The sequence below is a fragment of the Mytilus edulis genome, chromosome 4 (assembly GCF_963676685.1).
Source record: "Mytilus edulis chromosome 4, xbMytEdul2.2, whole genome shotgun sequence".
In the NCBI taxonomy this organism is placed as follows: domain Eukaryota; kingdom Metazoa; phylum Mollusca; class Bivalvia; order Mytilida; family Mytilidae; genus Mytilus; species Mytilus edulis.
In genome coordinates this window covers 61504662-61527535 of record NC_092347.1, presented here as the reverse complement: position 1 = coordinate 61527535, position 22874 = coordinate 61504662, and the positions used below count along the sequence as shown (strand labels likewise).

Here is a 22874-nt window from a genome sequence, read left to right as displayed (position 1 = left end):
TTTTCTCCCAAATTAATCAAATAATTTTCAATTTTGTTTTATAAATGATTGATTGACCTAGGGTCATGGATGGAAATTATGACATAGGACAGTCTGATGTGAAGATATGTGTTTTGTGAAGTAAAATTTTTCGGTAAAAATGCATTAATTAGAAGATCATCTATATGACAAGAGACAATAAGAAACTTTTAGGATAATTTCATTTGAAAATTATTTAAAGCTTAAAAATTTCTGTTTAAATTGTGAAAAGACAGAAAGATACATTTTATTTGATAATTGCAGACTTTGAGAAGAATGAAAAGAAGAGACTAGATGCAGAATTGAAGGCATATGAGAAACAACTTGAACAAGAAACACAGAAAGAAAAAGAAAAACATGATAAAAATGTTGACTCATTGAACAAACGTAAAGAAGACCTTATAAAGGAAAGAAAATTGAAGATGAAGGTAAAAATTCTTGTTAGCAAAATAATATTATACCTTACTTACACATAAATAAATTCATCATAGATTCCAAGATTGAAATTTTGTACAGATAAATTTCATGGGTTAAGAAATATGATGGCAAAAAGACTTTGTAGTTTAACATTACTAATATTGGTTTTAAAATTTATGTTTTGTGAAATTAATTCAGATCATTGCTCAATTTGAAAACAAATCATTGTGTTCAATATAAATCTTAGATGAAATATAATTTTTAAAATATAAGATTAAACAATTTATAGGAGGAACTGGACAAATTGAAGCAGTCAGGAGCTAGTGAAGATGATCAAAAGAGACTGATTGAGCAGTATGAAAAAGATCTACAAAGCATACTTAATAAAATGGAGGCTGACAAGATCAGAATGCAGAGCAATCTACAGGAGAGATTGAAGAAGAAAAGAGAGGAGAGAATGAGGTCAAAGAAAGTAGAAATGAAGGAAAATAGCGAAGATCAGAAACATGAGATGGACATGAGACAGAAGGCAGAATCTAACAGACTGAAAAATGAAGAGGTAATTATATTAAAAATTAGCATTTTTACAAATTGAATAGCATAGAGTGGGGTGCTCATTTTCGCCATATCTTTCCATGTTTTCCACAGTTTATGTTCAGGTCTATATCTATAATACTAAAATTACGAGGTCCAATTTGTCAGCCGTCATCACGTAAAAACGACGAATCAAAGAATTCAACTTTATATACAGCTAATATAGTACAAAGGTGTAGATTAAAAATTACACCACTACAGGCCCTTTTGTTTTCCACGTAATTAATATTGCCAATAATTAGGAAGTTCCGGGTCGAGTCCGATACCGATACCAATAGTATAATCACCTGTTACCTATTACCTTATCTGTACGTTCCGCATCTGACAGACGCACCACTAAACGGTGTATTCAGGATTAATATGCTATCTACACGGTCATAATCAGGTTGACACTACTAAATTGTCAAATTGTTACCTATTGTAGTATTTTAATCCGTAAGACTTTCTAAGATAACAATACGAATACTAAAAATCCGGACTAAAAATAAGTTCCAATTTGTTAGCGGTCATGACTTAAAACAGCGAATCAAAGAATTCAACTTTATTTATAACTAATATAGGACAATGCTGTTGATTAAAAAATACTCCATTCCAGGACCTTTTGTTTTCCAAATAATTAATATTACCAATACATTTAATTGATAAGTTCCAGTTCGACGTGTTCAAACAGAAAGATTTGAAAGCAGATAAAATTGTGTATCTTATAATCGGCATGACTTTATCAGATGACAGTACTAATACTAAGATAAGGCTTGCGCATAGTTATATACTTTAATTCAGTCACGGACCCGCGATATCACAGGTGTGTTCTAGTTTTTTTGAAGTATACTGATATTTCTATATGAAGATAACTTCAAATGCAAAATATTCTTAAGCTTGAAAACGTGTTTGTTTGAAAATAATCATCTGAAAAGTTAGATTAAAGGGTGTTTGAAATTGCCTGATGTTTTGTCAATGGGGGACACATATTCGCCGTTTTTATACATCTATTTAAACCCAAATAACTGCAGCTTTAAACAATATTTTTCAAATCAATTTAATTATAGATGGCAATTGCAGACATTTTAAAGGTGTACAGAACTGAAATTTAGGGCAATCAGTCAAAGATTAACTAAGAAATACTTCTTTGAAATCGTGTTATTCATTCAGAAAATTGGCCGAAAATCGTTATCCGTTTTTCAGTCCTTTGCGGTAAGTGCCGCAATTTTGTCGTAGTTTAAAATAAAATCATATTTGTTATAAAAATCTTAGTTACCGGCATATTTCTTCCATTTCAGCCATCTTTTGAAGTATTTACAACTAAAAATTATAAAACGGCGAAATTGTGTCCCCGGCGAATATGCGCACACCTCTCTACTGTAAATGTGAGAATTTTTTCCAATAAGCTTTTTATGCCCCACCTACGATAGTAGAGGGGCATTATGTTTTCTGGTCAGTGCCTCTGTGTGTCCGTGCGTCCGTTCGCTTCAGGTTAAAGTTTTTGGTCAAGGTAGTTTTTGATGGGGTTGAAGTCCAATCAACTTGAAACTTAGTACAAATGTTCCCCATGATATGATCTTTCTAATTTTAATGCCAAATTATAGTTTTGACTCCAATTTCATGGTCCACTGAACATAGAAAATGATAGTGCGAAGTTCAGGTTAAAGTTTTTGGTCAAGGTAGTTTTTAATGAAGTTAGAGTTACATCAACTTGAAACTTAGTACACATGATCCCTATGATATGATCTTTCTAATTTTAATTCCAAATTAAAGTTTTGACCCCAATTTCACGGTCCACTGAACATAGAAAATGAAAGTGCGAGTTTCAGGTTAAAGTTTTTGGTCAAGGTAGTTTTTGATGAAATAGAAGTCCAATCAACTTGAAACTTAGTACACATGTTCCCTATAGTATGATCTTTCTAATTTTAATGCCAAATTAGCTTTTTTACCCAATTTCACGGTCCATTGAACAGGGAAAAGGAAAGTGCGAATGGGGCATCCGTGTACTTTGGACACATTCTTGTTTTATTTATTAATTATATAAGATATAATTTCTTGTAGATATGTATACTGGTGTAAGCACATCAGAAAGGACACATAAAACAATATCTCATAAACATGTTTTGTCAACAAATTTAAACTCTTCGAAAATGTACCATATTGATAATGTGTAATTTTTCAAAGATATACAAAACTAATGTTTCTTTATTTTCTTTTCTATGAAATTGATGTATTGTAATTTGTTTCCAGGCAATTGCATTGCAACAGAAAATAAACAGTGGTTATGTACCTATGCCTACACGACCTTCACCTCAAGGTCAAGCAGCAGACGACGCTACAAAAACTACTGGCCCTTCATCATCAGGACAACCAGACCTTCCACAGTCCTACTCAATGGCAGCTCCATTGAATGAGGCTGAGCTTATGGCATTGCTGATGGCTTCACCAATGTACCAGAAATTGGAAGACATCAAGAAATCTATGGCCAATGGAGCTCACACACAACCATCTGGTAAACATCCAATGGAACCAGGTAAGTCATGTGACTGTTCTTGTGTATTAAGAAATTAAAGTTTGTCTTTACAGTCAAGTTGTATGTTTAAGGTAAGGTTTGCATACACAGGGAGATAACTCGAATTCAAATAATTGAAAAAAGGAGGGACCCGCCAAAAGGTTAAGTTTTGGTGGTCAAGTCCATATCTCAGATACTATAAGCAATAGGTCTAGTATATTCGTTGTATGGAAGGACTGTAAGGTGTAAATAAATAAATAAATATATATTTTATTTGAGTGTCACACATCGATTGATACAGTACATATATACAAGTAAATTAAGTAACATCTTTAAAATTCAATCAATGCCCAGCCAAACATTTGACTTATGAGACACTTTAAAAGCATACATGTACATATTTACAATAAACTGCATGTTAAATTTGTATAAAATATTTCTAGAGTTAAAAATCTAATAAATTACTTTTTCAAAATCGCTTTAAAAAAAAAAAAAAAAAAAAAAAAAAAAAAAACTATTTGTAAAAATATAAAATGATAGTACTAATTATATGAAAAACACTATAAGAGTTCTTATTAAAAAATTATCAATTGTCTTCTAAAATAGAAATAAATATAATAAAAATATTAATCTCAATAAATAAAAATACCTTATTTTAAAGATTTGAGAAAAACAAATATGCTTAATGTTTAAAACTTAGACAAAAACTAGGCTATCAAAATAAAAATGTACTTCTACATTGTACATGTCCAACTGGTAGGTGTCATCTGACCTTGACCTCAATTTCATGGTTCAGTGGTTATAGTTAAGTTTTAGTATTTTGGTCTGTTCTTCTTATACTGTATGCAATAGGTCTTCTATATTTTGTGTATGGAATGATTATAAGATGTACATGTCTAGCTGGCAGGTGTCATCTGACCCTGACCTTTTTTCAAGGTTCAGTGGTCAAAGTTAAGTTTTTGAGTTTTGGTCTTTTTTTCTAATACTTTATGCAAAAGGTCAACTTTATTTGGTGTATGGAAATATTTTATGAAGTACATGCCAGTCTTGCAGGTTTGATTTGACCTTGACCTCATTTTCATGGTTCATTGCCCAGTGTTGAGTTTTTTGTGTTTTGGTCTGTTTTTCTTAAACTAAAAGCAATTGGTCAACTAAATTTGTTGTATGGAAGAATCATAAGGCTGTACATGTCTGCCTTGCATGGTTCATCTGACCTTGACTTCATTTTCATGGTTCATTGGTCAATGTTTAGTTTTCTAGGTTAAGTCTATCAAAATTTTATGAAAATTAAACCAGCCAAATCAATTCTAGTCAAGGTGTTTGGTACCATCTTAACTAATGGTTGGTTTCTGTTGAGGACAGAAATTAAAAATACTTTAATAGTTAATATTCAAAAACATTTCAAATATACACATGTATAACTTTTATTTTATAGTATAATAGCCTCTATAGTGTAAAATAGAAACATGCAGTGTAAATAGCAAGATATTTTAAACTGTACATACTATTTTTTTTATTTATCTCACATATGGAAAGCTCATGACTTATTGTGTATCTCATTCATGAAAGTAGTTGCATGTATCCATCCACACAAGTGATATTAATTATTTTTTCAAACTGAAGATCAGTGATTTGCAATGGTTAAAGGTTTATTTACAGAATGATGAAGCTTATTTTTTATTCATATTTGCATGATGTTACTGCCAAAAGCAATGATATATGGACATGCATTTATTTTAAAGTAGGACTGATTTTGTAGTAAAAAAAATATATATACAAAAAGCTCAAAATTACAATATTCCCTTTAAAAGATGAATGATTATAAACAATATCTACTGTTTTAAAATTTCTTGAATCTACATTCTTCATAAAAGAACAATACATTATGTTTGCAAATATATGTTTACATGCAGTTAACTGCTTTCCTTCATTTTACTCTAATGTGTTTTGAACTGATATTGTCTCAAGAATATTTTTTGAACCCATGCATTAAATTTCATTTATTTGATTTGTATGCCCCATTTATTGGCATTGTGTTTTTCTGGTCTGTGTGTCTGTTCGTCCCCATTTAGGTTAAAGTTTTTGGTCAAGGTAGTTTTAGATGAAGTTGAGGTCCAATCAACTTGAAACTTAGTATACATGTTCCTTATGATATGATCTTTCTAGTTTTAATGCCAATTTTTTTACCCCATTTTCAAGGTCCAATGAACATAAAAATGATAATGCGTATGGGCCATCCATGTACTTGGGACACATTCTTGTTTATTACTTTTGATGAATGTTTTATATTTCAAAATCTTTTAAACCAATGCATAGATTAAAAATTAATTTCTAAACATATTAAGGTGGTACCCAATACTTTCACTAAAATTAATTTGGCTCGTTTAATATTCATAAAATTTTGTCAAAGTAAATACTTGAACAAAAATATAAAAAATAAAAAAAATTTGAACCAACCGTTTTGTCAGAAAAATTACACTGGTTATATAGCAATTTGACAACCACCAATTTTGATCATTGAGAAGCTTAATATTCCTTTTATAACACAACGTAATTAAAACGTTTAGCTGACTTTACAGAGTTATCTCCCTGTAGTGTTAGGCACCACCTTAACTTACAATTTTTGTAAGAAAAATATATACATATGTTCTTTTAAATGAACTAATTCATAAAAAGAAATGAATGTGTCTTTAAAATCTATTTTAACAGTTTGAAAGAAACAGTTTAATATCAATTTGAATGGTAACTCCCTGATATTGTCACTTGATATATATTTGCTCCCATTTCTATATAACCCCTTGGTCTATATATCTTTACTTCCTTTGTTGTACTACTCTTTGGTCTTGTACATCCTATATAGAGATGTCCTGTTGGTGTAAACGCAAGGCAGTGTGGACGGGTTATTGCATTATCAGTATTAAAATAAGTCAATAGTTCTCCTATGTTGTTTAAAATGTGAAACACATCAGTCTGTAAATCAATCACAATGACATTGTCTCTTGGTGTTGTCACTATCCTCACTGGTTGAAATGGTTTGTCCTTGTTGATATCTGTATGTCCTGTATATTTATTGATAATATCCCCTCCCTGTCCTAACACCACCACTTTACCTCGGTCACCTCCTGGGTAATAATCTGCATTATGTATATTACCATTACTGGTACTGGTAATACTTGAAGGGTAATTGAATATAGGTTGGTTGTGTTTATCATATTCATACACTCTCTCATTGTCTCCATTCTCATTCATAACAAACACAGCTCTTCTTCCTAGTCCATCATTGTAACCTCCTACAACTACTTTATTACCACTGGTTATGTGGATAGCCGTAGGACCTAAAGGGGATACATCGTATACAGTGTCTGTCAGTTTACCAGTGGTAACACTGAGTTTTTGTAGTCTGGACTCCTTAGTTGACAGGAGAACATCATTAGATGGAAGTAATGCCATACCATGGACATCAACTTTGAAAGTAGATATGGTTTTCAGATTGTTCTGTTCTGGTTTTACTTTTTTAGCTCACCTGGCCCGAAGGGCCAAGTGAGCTATTCCCATCACTTTGCGTCCGGCGTCCGTCGTCGTCGTCCGTCGTCGTCCGTCGTCCGTCGTCCGTCGTCGTTAACTTTTACAAAAATCTTCTCCTCTGAAACTACTGGGCCAAATTTAACCAAACTTGACCAAAATCATCATTGGGGTATCTAGTTTAAAAAATGTGTGGCGTGACCCGGTCAACCAACCAAGATGGCCGCCACGGCTAAAAATAGAACATAGGGGTAAAATGCAGTTTTTGGCTTATAACTCAAAAACCAAAGCATTTAGAGCAAATCTGACATGGGGTAAATATGTTTATCAGGTCAAGATCTATCTGCCCTGAAATTTTCAGATGAATCGGTCAACCCGTTGTTGGGTTGCTGCCCCTGAATTGGTCATTTTGAGGAAATTTTGCTGTTTTTGGTTATTATCTTGAATATTATTATAGATAGAGATAAGCTGTAAACAGCAATAATGTTTGGCAAAGTTAGATTTACAAGTAAGTCAACATGACCGAAATGGTCAGTTGACCCCTTTAGGAGTTATTGCCCTTTATAGTCAATTTTTAACCATTTTTCATAAATCTAAGTAATCTTTTACAAAAATCTTCTCCTCTGAAACTACTGGGCCAAATTAATCCAAACTTGGCCACAATCATCTTTGGGGTATCTAGTTTAAAAAATGTGTGGCGTGACCCGGTCAACCAACCAAGATGGCCGCCACGGCTAAAAATAGAACATAGGGGTAAAATGCAGTTTTTGGCTTATAACTCAAAAACCAAAGCATTTAGAGCAAATCTGATGTGGGGTAAAAATGTTTATCAGGTCAAGATCTATCTGCCCTGAAATTTTCAGATGAATCGGTCAACCTGTTGTTGGGTTGCTGCCCCTGAATTGGTAATTTTGAGGAAATTTTGCCGTTTTTGGTTATTATCTTGAATATTATTATAGATAGAGATAAACTGTAAACAGCAATAATGTTCAGCAAAGTAAGATTTACAAATAAGTCAACATGACGGAAATGGTCAGTTGACCCCTTTAGGAGTTATTGCCCTTTATAGTCAATTTTTAACCATTTTTCGTAAATCTTAGTTATCTTTTACAAAAATCTTCTCCTCTGAAACTACTGGGCCAAATTAATTCAAACTTGGCCACAATCATCTTTGAGGTACCTTGTTTGAAAAATGTGTCCGATGACCTGGCCATCCAACCAAGATGGCCACCACGGCTAAAAATAGAACAGGGGTAAAATGTAGTTTTTTGCTTACAACTCTGAAACCAAATCATTTAGAGGAAATCTGACAAGGAGTTTAATTGTTAATCAAGTCAATATATATCTGCCCTGAAATATTCAAATGAATTGGACAACCTGTTGTTGGGTTGCTGCCCTCCAATTGGTAATTTTTAAAGAAATTTTGCTGTTTTTGGTTATTATCTTGAATACTATTATAGATAGCGATAAACTGTAAACAGCGATAATGTTCATCAAAGTAAGATCTACAAATAAGTCCACATGACCTAAATGGTCAATTGACCCCTTAAGGAGTTATTGCCCTTTATAGTCAATTTTTAACAATTTTCATTAATTTGGTAAATTTATGTAAATTTTTACCAAATATTTTTCTCTGTTACTAATGGGCAAAGTTCATTATAGATATAATTGTAAGAAGCAAGAATGTTCAGTAAAGTAAGAACTTCAAACACATCACCATCACCAAAATACAATTTTGTCATGAATCCATTTGTGTCCTTTGTTAAATATGCACATAGACCAAGGTGAGCGACACAGGCTCTTTAGAGCCTCTAGTTTAGCTTTTCATCTAAATTAGAACTTATCCAGAATGATTTATCAGGACACGGAATTATATCTGATACAATTGAAAAGTAGCTCTGATGTTTTGAAATGATATTTAGAGCAACTTCAATCGTACTGTAATCACTTTGTAACACTCCAACATTAGACTGAGTGATCTCTCCGGGAACAAATTTTGGAATGGGATTGTATGATGGCTGGTTTTTCGGTAAAGGTATCTCTATCAATTTCTCTATTTGGCTGACTTCACTAAAAAACTTGTCAATATCTGTTGCCTTAATAAGTTCTTCTATATCATTGTTTTTGTCATCTGCCTTTATCATAGATCTTAATATAACATCAAGATCAGTGTCAATTGAATGCATTATTGCTTTTCGATTTTCACTTACTTTAGTGTTTAGCTCTTCTATGTATTTGTCAACATTTTGCTTTAAAGCTTTACCATGATTTTGAATAGTTTGTATTTCTTTAGTGCACTTTTCATTTTCGCGAAACTTACATTGTTCCAAAAGTTCTTTCTTTGTGGCCAATTCAGCTTTGTTCATCTGAATTTTACTTTGTCCTTTCTTTAGTCTCTCTATTTTTGTGTTAAATCCCTCACTGATTTCGATTAAATCATGCTTTTTGTGAATTTTAGCAATGCATATTGGACAAACTAGACAGTCACATTTAGTGCAAAAGAGACAGCACAATTGTCCAGGGTGATCTTTGCACTTAATGTTGGAAAAATTCACGTCTTCAGAATGCACGCCTACTTGCTTAATGTCAATAACCTTATGATTTTGTGCATTTTTAAGTTTTGAATGTTTTCTATCCCTACAGCTAGTACACAGTAATAGACCACAGTCTTCACATTTCCATTTAATAGTCTCATTTTCACACAAGTTACATTTAACTGGTACTTGACTTTCTCTTACTGATTGAGAGAACGCCATTTTTGATAGATCTTCAGTCTGTTAAATGACGTATTCTAGTTCCTGGTTTGTATCTAGGGACAACCTGATCAAGTGGTAGATAAATATATTGTTTCACACACTATTCTTTATATGTTACCCTTAAAACCTGACAAAGAGATATAGTGCATAGATCAGATCAAATTACAGACTTTCAATAAATTATTATATGGGTACATTAAATTTTGTTTTTGAAATAAATGAAGTGTTAAAGTACAGGTTTTTCTCAATTTAAATGTCACTTGTTCAAAACAAATTTGAATGCCTTTTCAAAGGAAAAAAAATATTGTTTAAAAAAAAATATTTATCAATGTTAAATGATAATTATATGCAAATTTGATCAGTAGTAAGTTTGATATCTCAAACCATGTACCAATAAACAATCAATAACTGCTGTTCTTTTGTATAGAAAAAAAAATAACGCAAGCATGACAAAATATGTTATTGAATTCTTTGATATTTTTACTATTTATGTTCTAAAAATAAGTGATCACCTTTATTTATATACATATTTGCAATGATTTGTGTTTTGTATTAAACTTCATCAAAACATAAGTTTTTGTTGTGCCTGCAACTTTGTTGCAGAATGCTCGACATAGGGATAATGAAACGGACAGCGGTGGCTACAGCAGCGGCAGTGTTAGCTTACTTCTTAAAAGCTTTATATTTTAGAAGATAGAACACCTGGATGCTTCATACTTTGTATATAGATGCCTTATGCTATTCTCTCTGTCACTGTCCATTGTCCTTGACCTCAATTTCATGGTTAAGTGACTTCTTGAAAATATGTTCAATGTCCATTGCAGAGGGGCCATTATGATTTACCCTTGTCCATCTGTACATACATCCTTCCGTAAGTCCATTCTCTTACTTGAGTTTGCCGCAGACAAATATTATGAAACTTATACACAATGCTTATTACCGCGAAACACAGATCAAGTTTGAAGTTTGGTGGCTTCACTTTATCTGTTCTATAGTTATGCGGCTTATGCCCCTTTATAAATGGAAAAATTGCTAAAATTTTAGTTTCCTTTCTCTAACTTAAGTTTGCCTCAACCAAATTTTATGAAACTTATACACACTGCTTATTAAAGGGAAATTCCGCGATTTTTTACTTATCATCTAATTATGTTCATCTTAACATAAAAAACACATTTGCAAAGTTTTAAATTTATATTCCTTCTAATAACGGAGAAAATCAAGTATTTGTAACTTTTTTGGTTGAATTCTCGAGTGGGTCGTGACGTATTAGCCCGATTTATTGAATTCTGGGAAAAAATAAAATCTGTTTAACTCTTATAGCTTATCGACAATATACGTAATTAAAAGCGCACGGCTGACGAATGGTCGAAGTGAAGTTATAAACCACAATATAAGAATGAACGAAAGTGAATATGCATATATATACTGTTTTGTATTGATTGAATTAAACTCCTATAAAATTATCTCTAGTAAATGTTTTTGAATAAATTTAATTAATTATTGTTGAGATTTTTTTCATAAAATATTTATTGAACATTTTTACTGATATTGAACTGAAAATATTTCAGTTCTATTTACCGTTATTGTTTTGATAATCATTTCAATGCAACTAATGTGTGAGCAGAGTGTGTATATTATTTTGTAAAGGTCACTGTATATTTCTCGGCTTGAGGTCAATTCGTTTACCTTGTAGCTATTTAGCCGCAGGTGTGAGTTCAAGCGTACACAGGTATAAATGTTGTTATTTGGAAAGGATAAATAGAAAGGATTAGAGTATATGCTGTCATGATGTTAATACACTAAGATTAAATACACGATGAGAATAAAGATACAATAATTAAATTGTGTAAATTAATTGAAAATAAAATTCAGATTCGTAATTCCGAAAGTGTATAAAAATAAAAGGAAACAATTTTTGATTACTTTCTTAGCGGCAATTGGCGTAAAGATTCAAATATGAAGCAAAAAATAGTAGTTTTAATCTTTAATAAAAACTAAATGCAATATTACCCAATTTGATATACCATTGTACATCTGTTTGATATCATTGACTTTACCGGAATTTCTTAACTTGTATTCAAATCTGGCTGTGTTTAAATGCTAATAAAACTATTGCAATTTTAAAGTTTTTAATTGACAAAAAAATACAACATACAACATGCATATTTTTTTTTAGTTTCTTTTTAACATTTTATTCTTACATAATTAAATTCATTTGACAATCATTTACACGAACTTTTTGTGAAAAGAATACTAATTATCTAAGCTAAGGCATTATATCTTTTGAGGATTTTTGAGGATTTTTTTTAAAATTCTATGATAATAGTTGTGCAATGTTGAACATGATAGCCGTCATTAATCCAAATAAGTAATACAGTAGTTGTAATAAAAGTTATACTTTAGTCATGCATTACAGATATTGACGAATTTATAATAGTTCGTTCATACATCGTTGTTCATGAAACAATCATTATTAGTATACATGTAAGTTTCCTGACGTATAAGAGCCATTGAGGATGAGCTCCAGAGAAATCAGACTAGTTGCGTTTCGTTCGTTTGTTTGTTGGGAAAGGAGAGGAAATGCAACCGCTTGTACAGATAAACGACAGAATTACCATACAAGCATTTATAGTCAACACAATCAGAAAGAGTTCCCATCGTTAGACGGTGAATATGAAGGCTTCCAAGAATGAACAAGTGACATGTCTAACTCTGAACAGTTAGAGAACAGACTATCGACATCGAACCCTTGTTCTTGATATCTGAAACTGTATGCATATATATACGTATACGTTTATGATATAGTGATGAGTTCTGACAAAAACTAAATTCCTTCATGGTTATATCTTGCCATACGTTTATATTGGTTTGTAAGGTGATTACTCAAAATCGTTATTTGAAAATCCTGTTTGTGAGATGTAGATTCATTTCAATACAGAAATTTCGTCTATATATTTCACAAGTGTATAACACGGAGAAGCTCTGAAGGTTCATTACTCCCATTTTGTTTGGGTGTGAACCATCGATGTTTACAGCAATATCAAGGAATAAGGTGATGATGGTAGAAAGAACTATGGGCGTCATGTGGCAAATATTACATGCATATCGGACAATGAGTTGTCAATCTGTATGAAAAGTTTTCCAATACAACCATATTATTGAGAAGGAATGTTTACATGCTATACTCTCGTACTAGTATTACAGGGTTCTTGTGGCGTTCACCTTAGACACACATCGTTTTAACGATGTTTAAAAAAAGACAGAACCAATTTAATGTCATATTTCCCTATTTTTTAAATATAACTAAAATTCTTTTATCTGACAAGAATATCCCTATTTAGCGAACAAGTAATTTATTCTTTTTTCGGTTATTGAATACCAAGAAAGAAAATAAATCCCGAAATTAATTTGAAACTTTGATACTCAAAAGTTTCCCAGCAAAATATTCACATCCCCTGGGGATAATTAGTGTTCGTTCAGTGGCATATATAACAATTGTGATGACGAATTCCTTCCTTTGTTTGAGAACAATCTTATTGAAATATAAATCTGTGATTTTCCTAGGTCCACAGCTTCAATGAACCAAAGCAAAAGTTATACATCGACCTGTATTTAAATCAAATTGGTTCTCTTCTTCTTTTGGTATACAACTGTAGTCTATCGACATTCGATGATTACATACTGTTGGCATACGTTGGCTAGTCTATTTACAACACTTTTACCCCTATTTATTCAAAATATATGTTTTTTTCTTATGTTCAATGTATACACGTATATATTTTAAATTGCGCTATAGTTCCGTAACTTTATATCCAGTCGTATAAACGAATCGTCGGCAAGTGCGTACATTTTTTTAAATCAATATTTCTGGTCTGTTCCAATCTGTCCTTCACTATTGACAATGACTATATATATTACATTTTCCCAAATTCACTCTTGGAAAAAATATTTAAATAGATTTTAATTTCATCAAATCTTATTTTTTGGGTATTATTTATATATTATGAATTATATTCTTTACACCAGAAATGTTATTTATAAACAAGCGTATGAGTTTAGTAATGACAAGTAAGACAGAGTTGTATATTATACATCTGATAGTTCAAAATGGAAAGTTATAAGTTATAAGTTATCAGCCGTGTACACTGATCAATACCTGCAGAAGTGAAACGATGCATGAACTTGCAAGCCCGACAGGAAATCGCTTGAATACCTGGACGTGTCACCTCACCCTCACAATACCTTTGGAAGTAATACCTTTAGCCATGCTGGTGATCAGATAAGGGAAGATCAAAATATATTTGAAAAAAGTTTATTACTTTAAAGAATTATGAACAAATTAGATTTTCGAAAACAATTTTCACGGAACACTTATTTATGATTTCAACTTTGACTTTTCACCTAATTCCAATATCAACAGTTTAAAAACAACAGACCATGGTAATTTAAAAAAAGTAAGAATATTTTCCGTATCAAGTTAGTTAGTCGTATTAAACAACCGTACGATTGACAAGATATCGACACACAATTACGACTACATCGGTTACTGTAGTTTTGTTTCTTTGTGGTTTATAGACATATCGTTTTTATTCATCGGGAAAGAAGACAAGATGGCGGATCTCGGAGAATTGATACTCTAAATTTAAAATCGATGTTGATCGCTTATCTAGCGGAATAAAACTTTAATATCTATGAATTTGAACATTTTTATACAGAATGAACATAATATCAATTTTTGATTTTTTTGCGAAGTTTCCCTTTAATCACAAAATACAGATCAAGTTTGAAATTTGTTAGCGTCACTTCGTTCTGGAGTTATGCCTGTTATAAATGGAAGAATTAATTTTAGTTAACGTTCTCTTACTAAGTTTGCCTCAACCAAATGTTATGAAACTCATACAAAATGCTTATCTATTCTATTAAACGAAAAGACCTCATTTTGTGTGTCGCTTCTCATCCTTCCCCAGTAAATTAATCATCATGCATAGTCGCATTTGTCATCCATTCTTATGATTATTCAGTTTAGGTTATTTTGGGAGAAAAATGAAGAAAATGGCATCCGGATACTGTTTCCGTCGTCAGACCGACTTTTAAGTCAGACATGACTACCGGTTTTAACATTGAGAACCAATCGTATGATATATTGATGTCCATATCGTGGTTTTTATATCGTAAGATCCACTTCTATTATACCTCGATTTTAAACTTTAAAAGAGGGGGTAAAGGGTCATTTTCGTGCAACGTGTTTTGCCCCACATGCAGCCGTGAAAAGGGTTCGTCATTCACCGTGTTTTGTGAAATCGATAAAAAAAATCAACATGCAAGAAATTTTTAGTTACATTTGTTCATCTTGAAATGGAAATTTTATTTTGCGTTCTTTCGTGCAGTAACCTCCTTTTCTCCCCTCTTTAAACATAATTTTCATAATTATTTGGGGACAGGACAATTATTTTCGCGTTATTCTGCATGTTTACTATGATTATAATCCTATGATATATATATATAGACTCTTATATATAGTATACAGAAACGCGAAAATCATGGAATTTAACAGAAAGCAAAAAAATAACGGACTTTGGAAAAAAGGCAGAGGGCATAAAATAATTGTTCTATCTCCAAGTGTCTATGACTCAGTTTGATACTTTTTCCGAAATTCTCCTGAAAAAATCCAGACATAAAATCTTTTACAAGAATTCATCCTACAACAGTCTACAAACTTTCAACCATAACTCGAAATACCCGCGATTTCGCGGGTGTGTAGTAGTTACAATAAAACAAAGATCAAGTTTGAATTTTGGTGGCGTCATATTCACAGTTATTGAGTTATGCTCCTATAAATAAACAAATGAAAAAAATGCTGAATTTTTTGTTTTCGTTCTTTAACTTCTGTTTTTATACGACTGCAAAATAAAAAAATCTTGTTTTTAATAACTTTTTTATGAACTTTTGAATTAAAATTTATTATTAATGAATGGACCACAATTATTTTAATATGTTTTATTCAGTTTAAATTTTTTATAGTCACTTGCATACATTATTATTTCAGGAGAATTCAAATACAATTTTCCCTAAAAAACCTCAAAAATCATAATTTTGAGCTTTTCGCCTTAAATAACAGGACAACCTATGTTCGAATGTTTTTCAGTAAATGATTGGGTACTCCTCCCTCAACAAAATGATGTCATATTGCTATAATATCACTTGGGAAAAAATCCAGGTATCATGCAAATCTCACCTTTTGTTAAAGGATCAGGATTTATCTAAAAATTTAGTTTACAGTTAATATAAATTTCCAGAAATTTCATAAAAGGTAAAATTATAGGAAAACAATAGAAAATAGATGGTCAACCAGTAGTTTACTACAAGCAAAAATACCAAATATCTTATGGATAAATGTCAGAATAAGAAGATGTGGTATGATTACCAATGAGACAACTCTCCACCAGAGACCAAATGACAAAGAAGTTAACAACTATAGGTCACTATATGGCCTGCAACAAGGAGCAAAACCCATACCACTTAGTCAGCTATAAAAGGCACTGAAAAGACAAATGTAAAACAATTCAGTCAAATGTTTTTTAATCATAAATGTCCCTTTTTGCATTCACCTGACACTGTAATATGTGTCATTTTGTTGAAGGGCTTATCTTTATTTCTGTTATTTTCTTGTGGAACATTATTCTAAATTTGAACTTTAAATTAAAAAAGTTAACATTATATTTACATAATTGCAGGTAAAGGTTTCCAGGAAGATAAGGATACAGAATGGGGTAGCGATGATGTGCTGCAGCCGGTCGATTTAAATCAGCTTAACGCTAGAACATTTGTAGTGTATAAATTTGGTTCTTTCGTAGCTGATCTTGTTGCTTCAAGATGTCGGCATGCGCCAGTTACTATCCTACTCGCCAATAAAATTCCACCAAATAGTGAACTGGCTAGAAACCAGTATAGGAACTCCTTCCATTTTGATGCCAATAACAGGATCCTGTACGTCAGGACAGCTAGACTGGATACTGTTGGTGATTTCATAGTTGTGCTGGTCCACACTATGGCTCACATTAAAGCAGGTAAGTGAATCTTGAAAGAACTGGGGCAATATTGCAATTGTTTCTCTATAGGTGGTAATGGTAACATTTTCTTCTGTAGCTTTGTCCGTATCGTAAACTTGGATATGTATGATGCCATCAGATGGCTCGTTTCGAAGCTGAGTCATTTTCACGTATGTGGTTAATTTTTTTCGGGCTACGAAGTGTGATTCATTTTTACGTAAATTAGCATACCCCAAAAAGGATTTTGTGATGCAGCTCTTCATGGTAAAAAATCCATTTTTTTCACACAATAAGTTCTTTGAAAATTTAATACTTTGAATATATTTGATAACTCCATAGTTTTTACACATTCATTCTATGATCCTTTACTTTCCAAATCAACACAAATGGTTAAGCTCAGTCACTTGTTTAAAATGTAAACATATCCAATATCACAACACATAGACTTTTTGTTTTACACACAACTTTTGTGTTCCTCAATTGGAGGAGCATAAGGGCTATTGACCTAAGTACAGAGAATGCACTTAACTAGCCACGTATTGTTGATCAAATTATAACTAGAACAACTACATCTAAAGTAGAGTGAATTTGATATCTTTTAATTTATATGCACATACATCCTTATATATCTAGGAAGACTTACTTGCAACTTTCTGTAACATCAATAAGAGTACTATTCATGGTTACTTGCCATTATCATTAAACACTGCAAGGTTGGACATTTTGATAAAGTGCCTATCTGTTTGATTAATTTTTGCAATAAGAATAATTAATGTTGATCAGCAGTAGTATGGAAAATAAAACCTTTTATACAGGCTAAAAACTAATATCACAAATCTTAAACTCTGCCAAAATACAATATAACTTTTTTTTTATGAATTTGTTTGCAGGTGATTTGAGGGATGATAGCAATCCTGATTTCTTAAGAGAGTATCACAGAGCGCTGGCCGTTGTCTGTGATGACTTGTTCTTTGCCCGATATCGTCAATCATCTGGAATCTCCAAAACTCTCGCCAAAAAGAATCCAGGAGTAAGTGTAGAACATGCAGCTCTCCAATTGTTGCAGGCAATGTTTGGAGACTGTCGCACAGAAGATGAGAAAATGAAAGTAGTGGAAGACTTGTTGGATGTTAAATTACTTCCTGGTACAGATACAGAAGGAGTCCACTTCAACAAGGAAAGAATGCAACAGAGGTAACTACATAGTTCATACCAGCAGACGGGAAAGTCGGCCATCAAGAAAGCATAAATATTTTTAAAATTGACTGTATTCCTATAACTTTGGATTCATTTATTTTGGGTATCAATTTTCATGGATTTAGTAAAACTTCAATTTTCAAGGATATTAGATTTTGTGGTTTTCTATTAGTCAGCACACATTTATATGGAACATTTGTTATTTGTTGTACACTTAAATCCATGGTTTCCCAGTACCCATGAAATCCATGAAAAATTGGTATCCAACAAATAATAATGAATCCACAGTAATAGAAAACAATATTTCATTGATAAAAAAAATGTTAAAGTTCTGCATGTCCTGTTTGATAATGATATTGTGCTGTTGTTGGAAAGGATTGGGCATAATCTTGAATGAGTTAATTCATTTAAATAAATGTTAAATAACCATAGGATAATAAAAAATTTTATTTGAAATGATATGAAAATTATCCCAAAAAAACACAAATAAAGTTTGTTTTACAAATAAAATCAGAAGACTACTATAGCTCATAGGCAATTTAAGATTGACCGAACAAATATTTAGTCATTCTTTAGGAAGATAAAAAAACCTGTATTAATTCAATTAAAAATTCAGATTCCATCATATTTTTTTGTTTCTTGCGCAATACTCTGCTGCAGAGTTTATAGACATACTTATGTTCCTTTTTTTCCATTTTGATTCTTGAAGAAACCTGACTTAAAGCACATTTTTATATTGAAATTTTTATAATTTTTTTATGTATTTGTTATATATATGCTAATTCTTGACTTTTTCTAAATCTGATATCTTTTATTTATAGATTAGCCAAATTCTCAAGTTTCTCAGCATCCAGTAAGCTTGTATCCATGTTGGGTGAAGAAGAAGACAAATTAAAACAGTCTACGTCTCAAGGAGTTGCACCATTAGTAGACGCCAGTCTTGGAGAACTCAGTCACAAATACTCTACTACAGGTATGTCATAATAGCATAGATCAGTAGAGGCGTATTAAGAGGGGGCCCCAGCCCCTACTTTTCTGGGGAAAATTTGGGTGATTATATAGGGAATCACTAAAGCATGACTGGAGCGGGTCCCCTCTTAGGTAGTCAGTGGGCCCCACTTATGAAAATTTCTGGATCCACCACTGATCAGAACATGTTGGTAGACACTCACTTTTGAAATGTTAACATTGTGTTATTTAGCTGTTTGTGTCGTTCAAAGTTTTCAAATGGCAGAAGCAGATTAAACCTCCACACTTTGATTGAACAGTTTAGTTTTTTATCATAAAATTGCAAACATAATTTTTATAATTGCCTTGATACATTCTAGACTAATTTTGCAATAATTAAAAATTATGACCCCACCGAATTTCTTCATACACTGCATCTACTCCTGAGAAATGTATGAAATATTGAAATGGTCATAACACATTCTCAGAGCACATGTAAGTTGTAAATAGTTGTAAAGTTGAAGAATTGCATGATATTTAATGATAATAGCATGAAATTTCTATTCCTGTTCATAGGTATAACAATTATTGTCCAAGAATAACCAGCTGATTTTCTGTTTTTGAGGAAAATAGTATATATGTGAATGTGGACACTTTTCGATGATAGTAAAAATTCTTTTAAGAACATTTTGCCGCGAGTTAAACTATTATCATATCATCCAAATGCATCCAAAGTCTTTACCAAATGAACTTTTAAAGATTTGTAAATTAAGTTGATGGGTGCCACATGTGGAGAAGGATCTGCTTACCCTTACAGAGCACCTGAGATCACTCCCAGTTTTTGGTGGGCTTCATGTGGCTCAGTCTTTAGTTTTCTATGTTGTTTCTTTTGTACTTTTATTTTTCTGTTTGTCTTTTTCATTTTAAGCCATGGCATTGTCAGTTTATTTTAGATTTATGAGCTTGACTGTTCCTCTGGTATCTTTCGCCCCTCTTTTGATTCCAATAAAAAGTTCCATCTTTAACAAGTTGATAAATATTTATTATTCAGATACTGCTTCATCAGTACCACAGCCACCAATGAATTTTGTAACAGCTAACATGACAGGACATGCCTTGTGGCAGACATTTGTCAACAGGCAAGATCCCGACCAGGAACCAGAACAACCAGTACAACCAACAGATACTCAGGTTAGTACTGATATCTATGTCTTTGAGAACTGCAATATTATTAGTATTTTTGCGAAGTCATTGTATTAAAACATGAGATTTTTTTTAAAAAGAGGTATTTATGATTGAAAATAATGCTGTAAGAATGAAAGCTCACCTTGTGCCAGCATGAGTTAAAAAAACGAAAGGTATGCAGATGTTCTGCTTTTGTATTCATGTTAAGAAAAAGGATGTTTAATGTTTGTTTAACATTTAATAACATCATTTTAGTTTATTGCATTTATGTATTTAAAAGTACTTGATAAAAGGGGGGAGATTTTGCGTCTCTAGTTTATACATGAAAATACAATTTCCATAAAAATTCAATTAAACTTCTTTAAGTAAACAGATTTGAATAAACTTCTATCATTAAAAAACAAACTATTTTGCCTTTTAGGAATCATTACAAGATGCCTATGACAATCTGTGTGAAGATTTCACCACAATTAATAAAGAACTTGTAGAACTGCAGGACAGTTCCAAAGCACTAGAAGAGATGTCAGCCGGGTCTGATGGAAAGTCAGGCAAACAACAATCTAGTGATACCGCTGAAAAAATGGCTACTTACAAAGAAAGAATATCTAAACTTGAAATCCAAAAGAAACAAACCGCTGAAAAAATTGATGAATGTTTAAAGAAAATGGAACAGAAGACTGTATCGACTATAGAACCAGAAAGATATGAAGATAAAATACCAAAATCTGGGAAGAAGTCCAAGAAATAAACTTCTCATCATCTGAATTGACATCAAACTATGCATTATGTTTGTTATATACATACAAGTTTTGTTATAATGTATATCCATGGAACAGATATGTGAATTTTTTTTAAATTTCACTATTTTAACATTTCACTGTTTTGTAATTTAGAAGTCATGACAATGTAGTTGATTGATTCAGAATATAACATTAAAATTAATGATTAAGCTGCAGTGAGACATGACGTTAATTTACATATTTTTTATCAATTTATCATGGATTTAACAATTTCTCATTTATAAATTTATTATATAATATGCTTGTAGTTTATCATCTGAAAAGCTCTAATTAACAATTATCGTGACGACATTATTTATAATGAGAAGAAAATTACCTTTTTTAAAAAATATTTATTTAGAGTTATTTATCGTAATTTAGTAGATACTAATAAGCGAAGCTGTGATAAAATTGTAGTTAATTCCATCCATTTTTTAATATTTTTATATGTTGTCTTGCATGATATAAGAGTAATCTTGATTTCCGTCCAGAATTCTGACAATCATAAAAGAGAGTGCCTTATCTTTCAAATATTTATTCGTCACCATTCCTATGTAATGGCAGTCTTATTAAGGTATATTTTATTAAGTTAATTAGTCAGGATCAGTTATATATTCTTAAATAATTTAAAAATTACTTTACATCTTTTTTTTTATTATGCAAGTTATCCCTGAATAAAGATGTGGTTTTTGTTGTCATATGAAATCAGTTGTGTAATTCTATCTTTTGAATTGTTATAACAAAGATTCCACAAAGACTATGACAAGATTCCTTACTTTTCAGTAAGTTGTATGTAAGCTTTCAATTAAATTAAATTATTATTGTTTGTCTCTTTTTGATAAGAAATTATAGATAGGGCATGTTCAATTTTCAGGTAAAAATGCTTACAAAGCTTAAATTTGAAAGTTATAATTTTTTTATCATTTTACTGATCATATTTTTTACATTATTATCCGAGATTACTCTTTATTATACTGTATATTTTGAAATATACATTCCATTACTTTATTGACCTTTGAACCGTCCAAATTTACATTTTTATATTGTACATTATTCATATTATATTGCATTCAGATTTGATTAATTTCTCGATGCCATTTTAATTTTCTTATTTGAATTTCTTGTATTTGTATATAATCTTATTTTGGTGGCAATATTTTATTTCTGTTTCTGTTTTAATTGTTATTAATAAGCATAAAAATGTGCAATACTTGTCCCTTTTCATATGCACAATGTTGACATTTTCACAGATTAGAAATCGTAAAAATTAATCAAAATTTTGGTATCACTGACTTTGGTCTTCCTGAAATATTTCTAAATTAGTTTTTTTTATTAGATTTTATTGTATCTAGGTTAAATATTTTCATTATAGTGTAAATTTAATATTACTGATTTTTTTTTCTTTTAGATTTTGAAACCACTAATACCTCTATACCCTCATGAATTTAAAATAATTGCAATATGATTGGTTTAGAGATTAATCAAAGTCTTTCCTATTTGTCACTTTTATAATGTCTCTTCATGTATGTTACCATTTAATTTGTTGATAAATAAATATCTTTTCCCATATTTTTGTTTGTCATTGAATCAGTCTTTTTTAAAACAAGTAGAAAAATACTATGTCACACAGCATTGGTAAAAAAATACGAAAGCTTACAGCTCTTTTATAAAAGCATGCCAAGCAAACCTTTGTTCAACTTGCTTGCTATGTTTGCCTGGATCAGACGCGGAACACCCCCCCTTTTTTTGGACGATCAATGCATTTAAATGGGGACATGTAGTTGGAACCGCCCCCCTTTTTAAAATGGCTGGATCCGCCCCTGCTGGATATTTGCACAAAAAAAGTTAGGCGGAGATTCAGTCTGTTTTATATATACTGGGATTTGATTGGACAATAAAAATTGACATGAAATGAACT

At 31.5% G+C, this 22874-nt stretch overlaps 1 protein-coding gene across 1 annotated transcript in view; it reads left to right on the top strand.

Moving 5' to 3' along the window:
• Positions 1 to 22523, top strand: part of LOC139521950 (mucin-19-like) — a 151518-nt gene extending 128995 nt beyond the window's left edge. Inside the window, exons 111-118 of the mRNA XM_071315768.1 lie at positions 283 to 446; positions 725 to 994; positions 3259 to 3541; positions 16533 to 16865; positions 17738 to 18041; positions 18866 to 19017; positions 20044 to 20183; positions 20599 to 22523. Of these exons, the coding sequence (XP_071171869.1) occupies positions 283 to 446; positions 725 to 994; positions 3259 to 3541; positions 16533 to 16865; positions 17738 to 18041; positions 18866 to 19017; positions 20044 to 20183; positions 20599 to 20925 (1973 nt within the window). The 3' untranslated portion in view covers positions 20926 to 22523. The remainder of the gene's footprint in view (positions 1 to 282; positions 447 to 724; positions 995 to 3258; positions 3542 to 16532; positions 16866 to 17737; positions 18042 to 18865; positions 19018 to 20043; positions 20184 to 20598) is intronic.
• Positions 22524 to 22874: the final 351 nt, after the last annotated feature.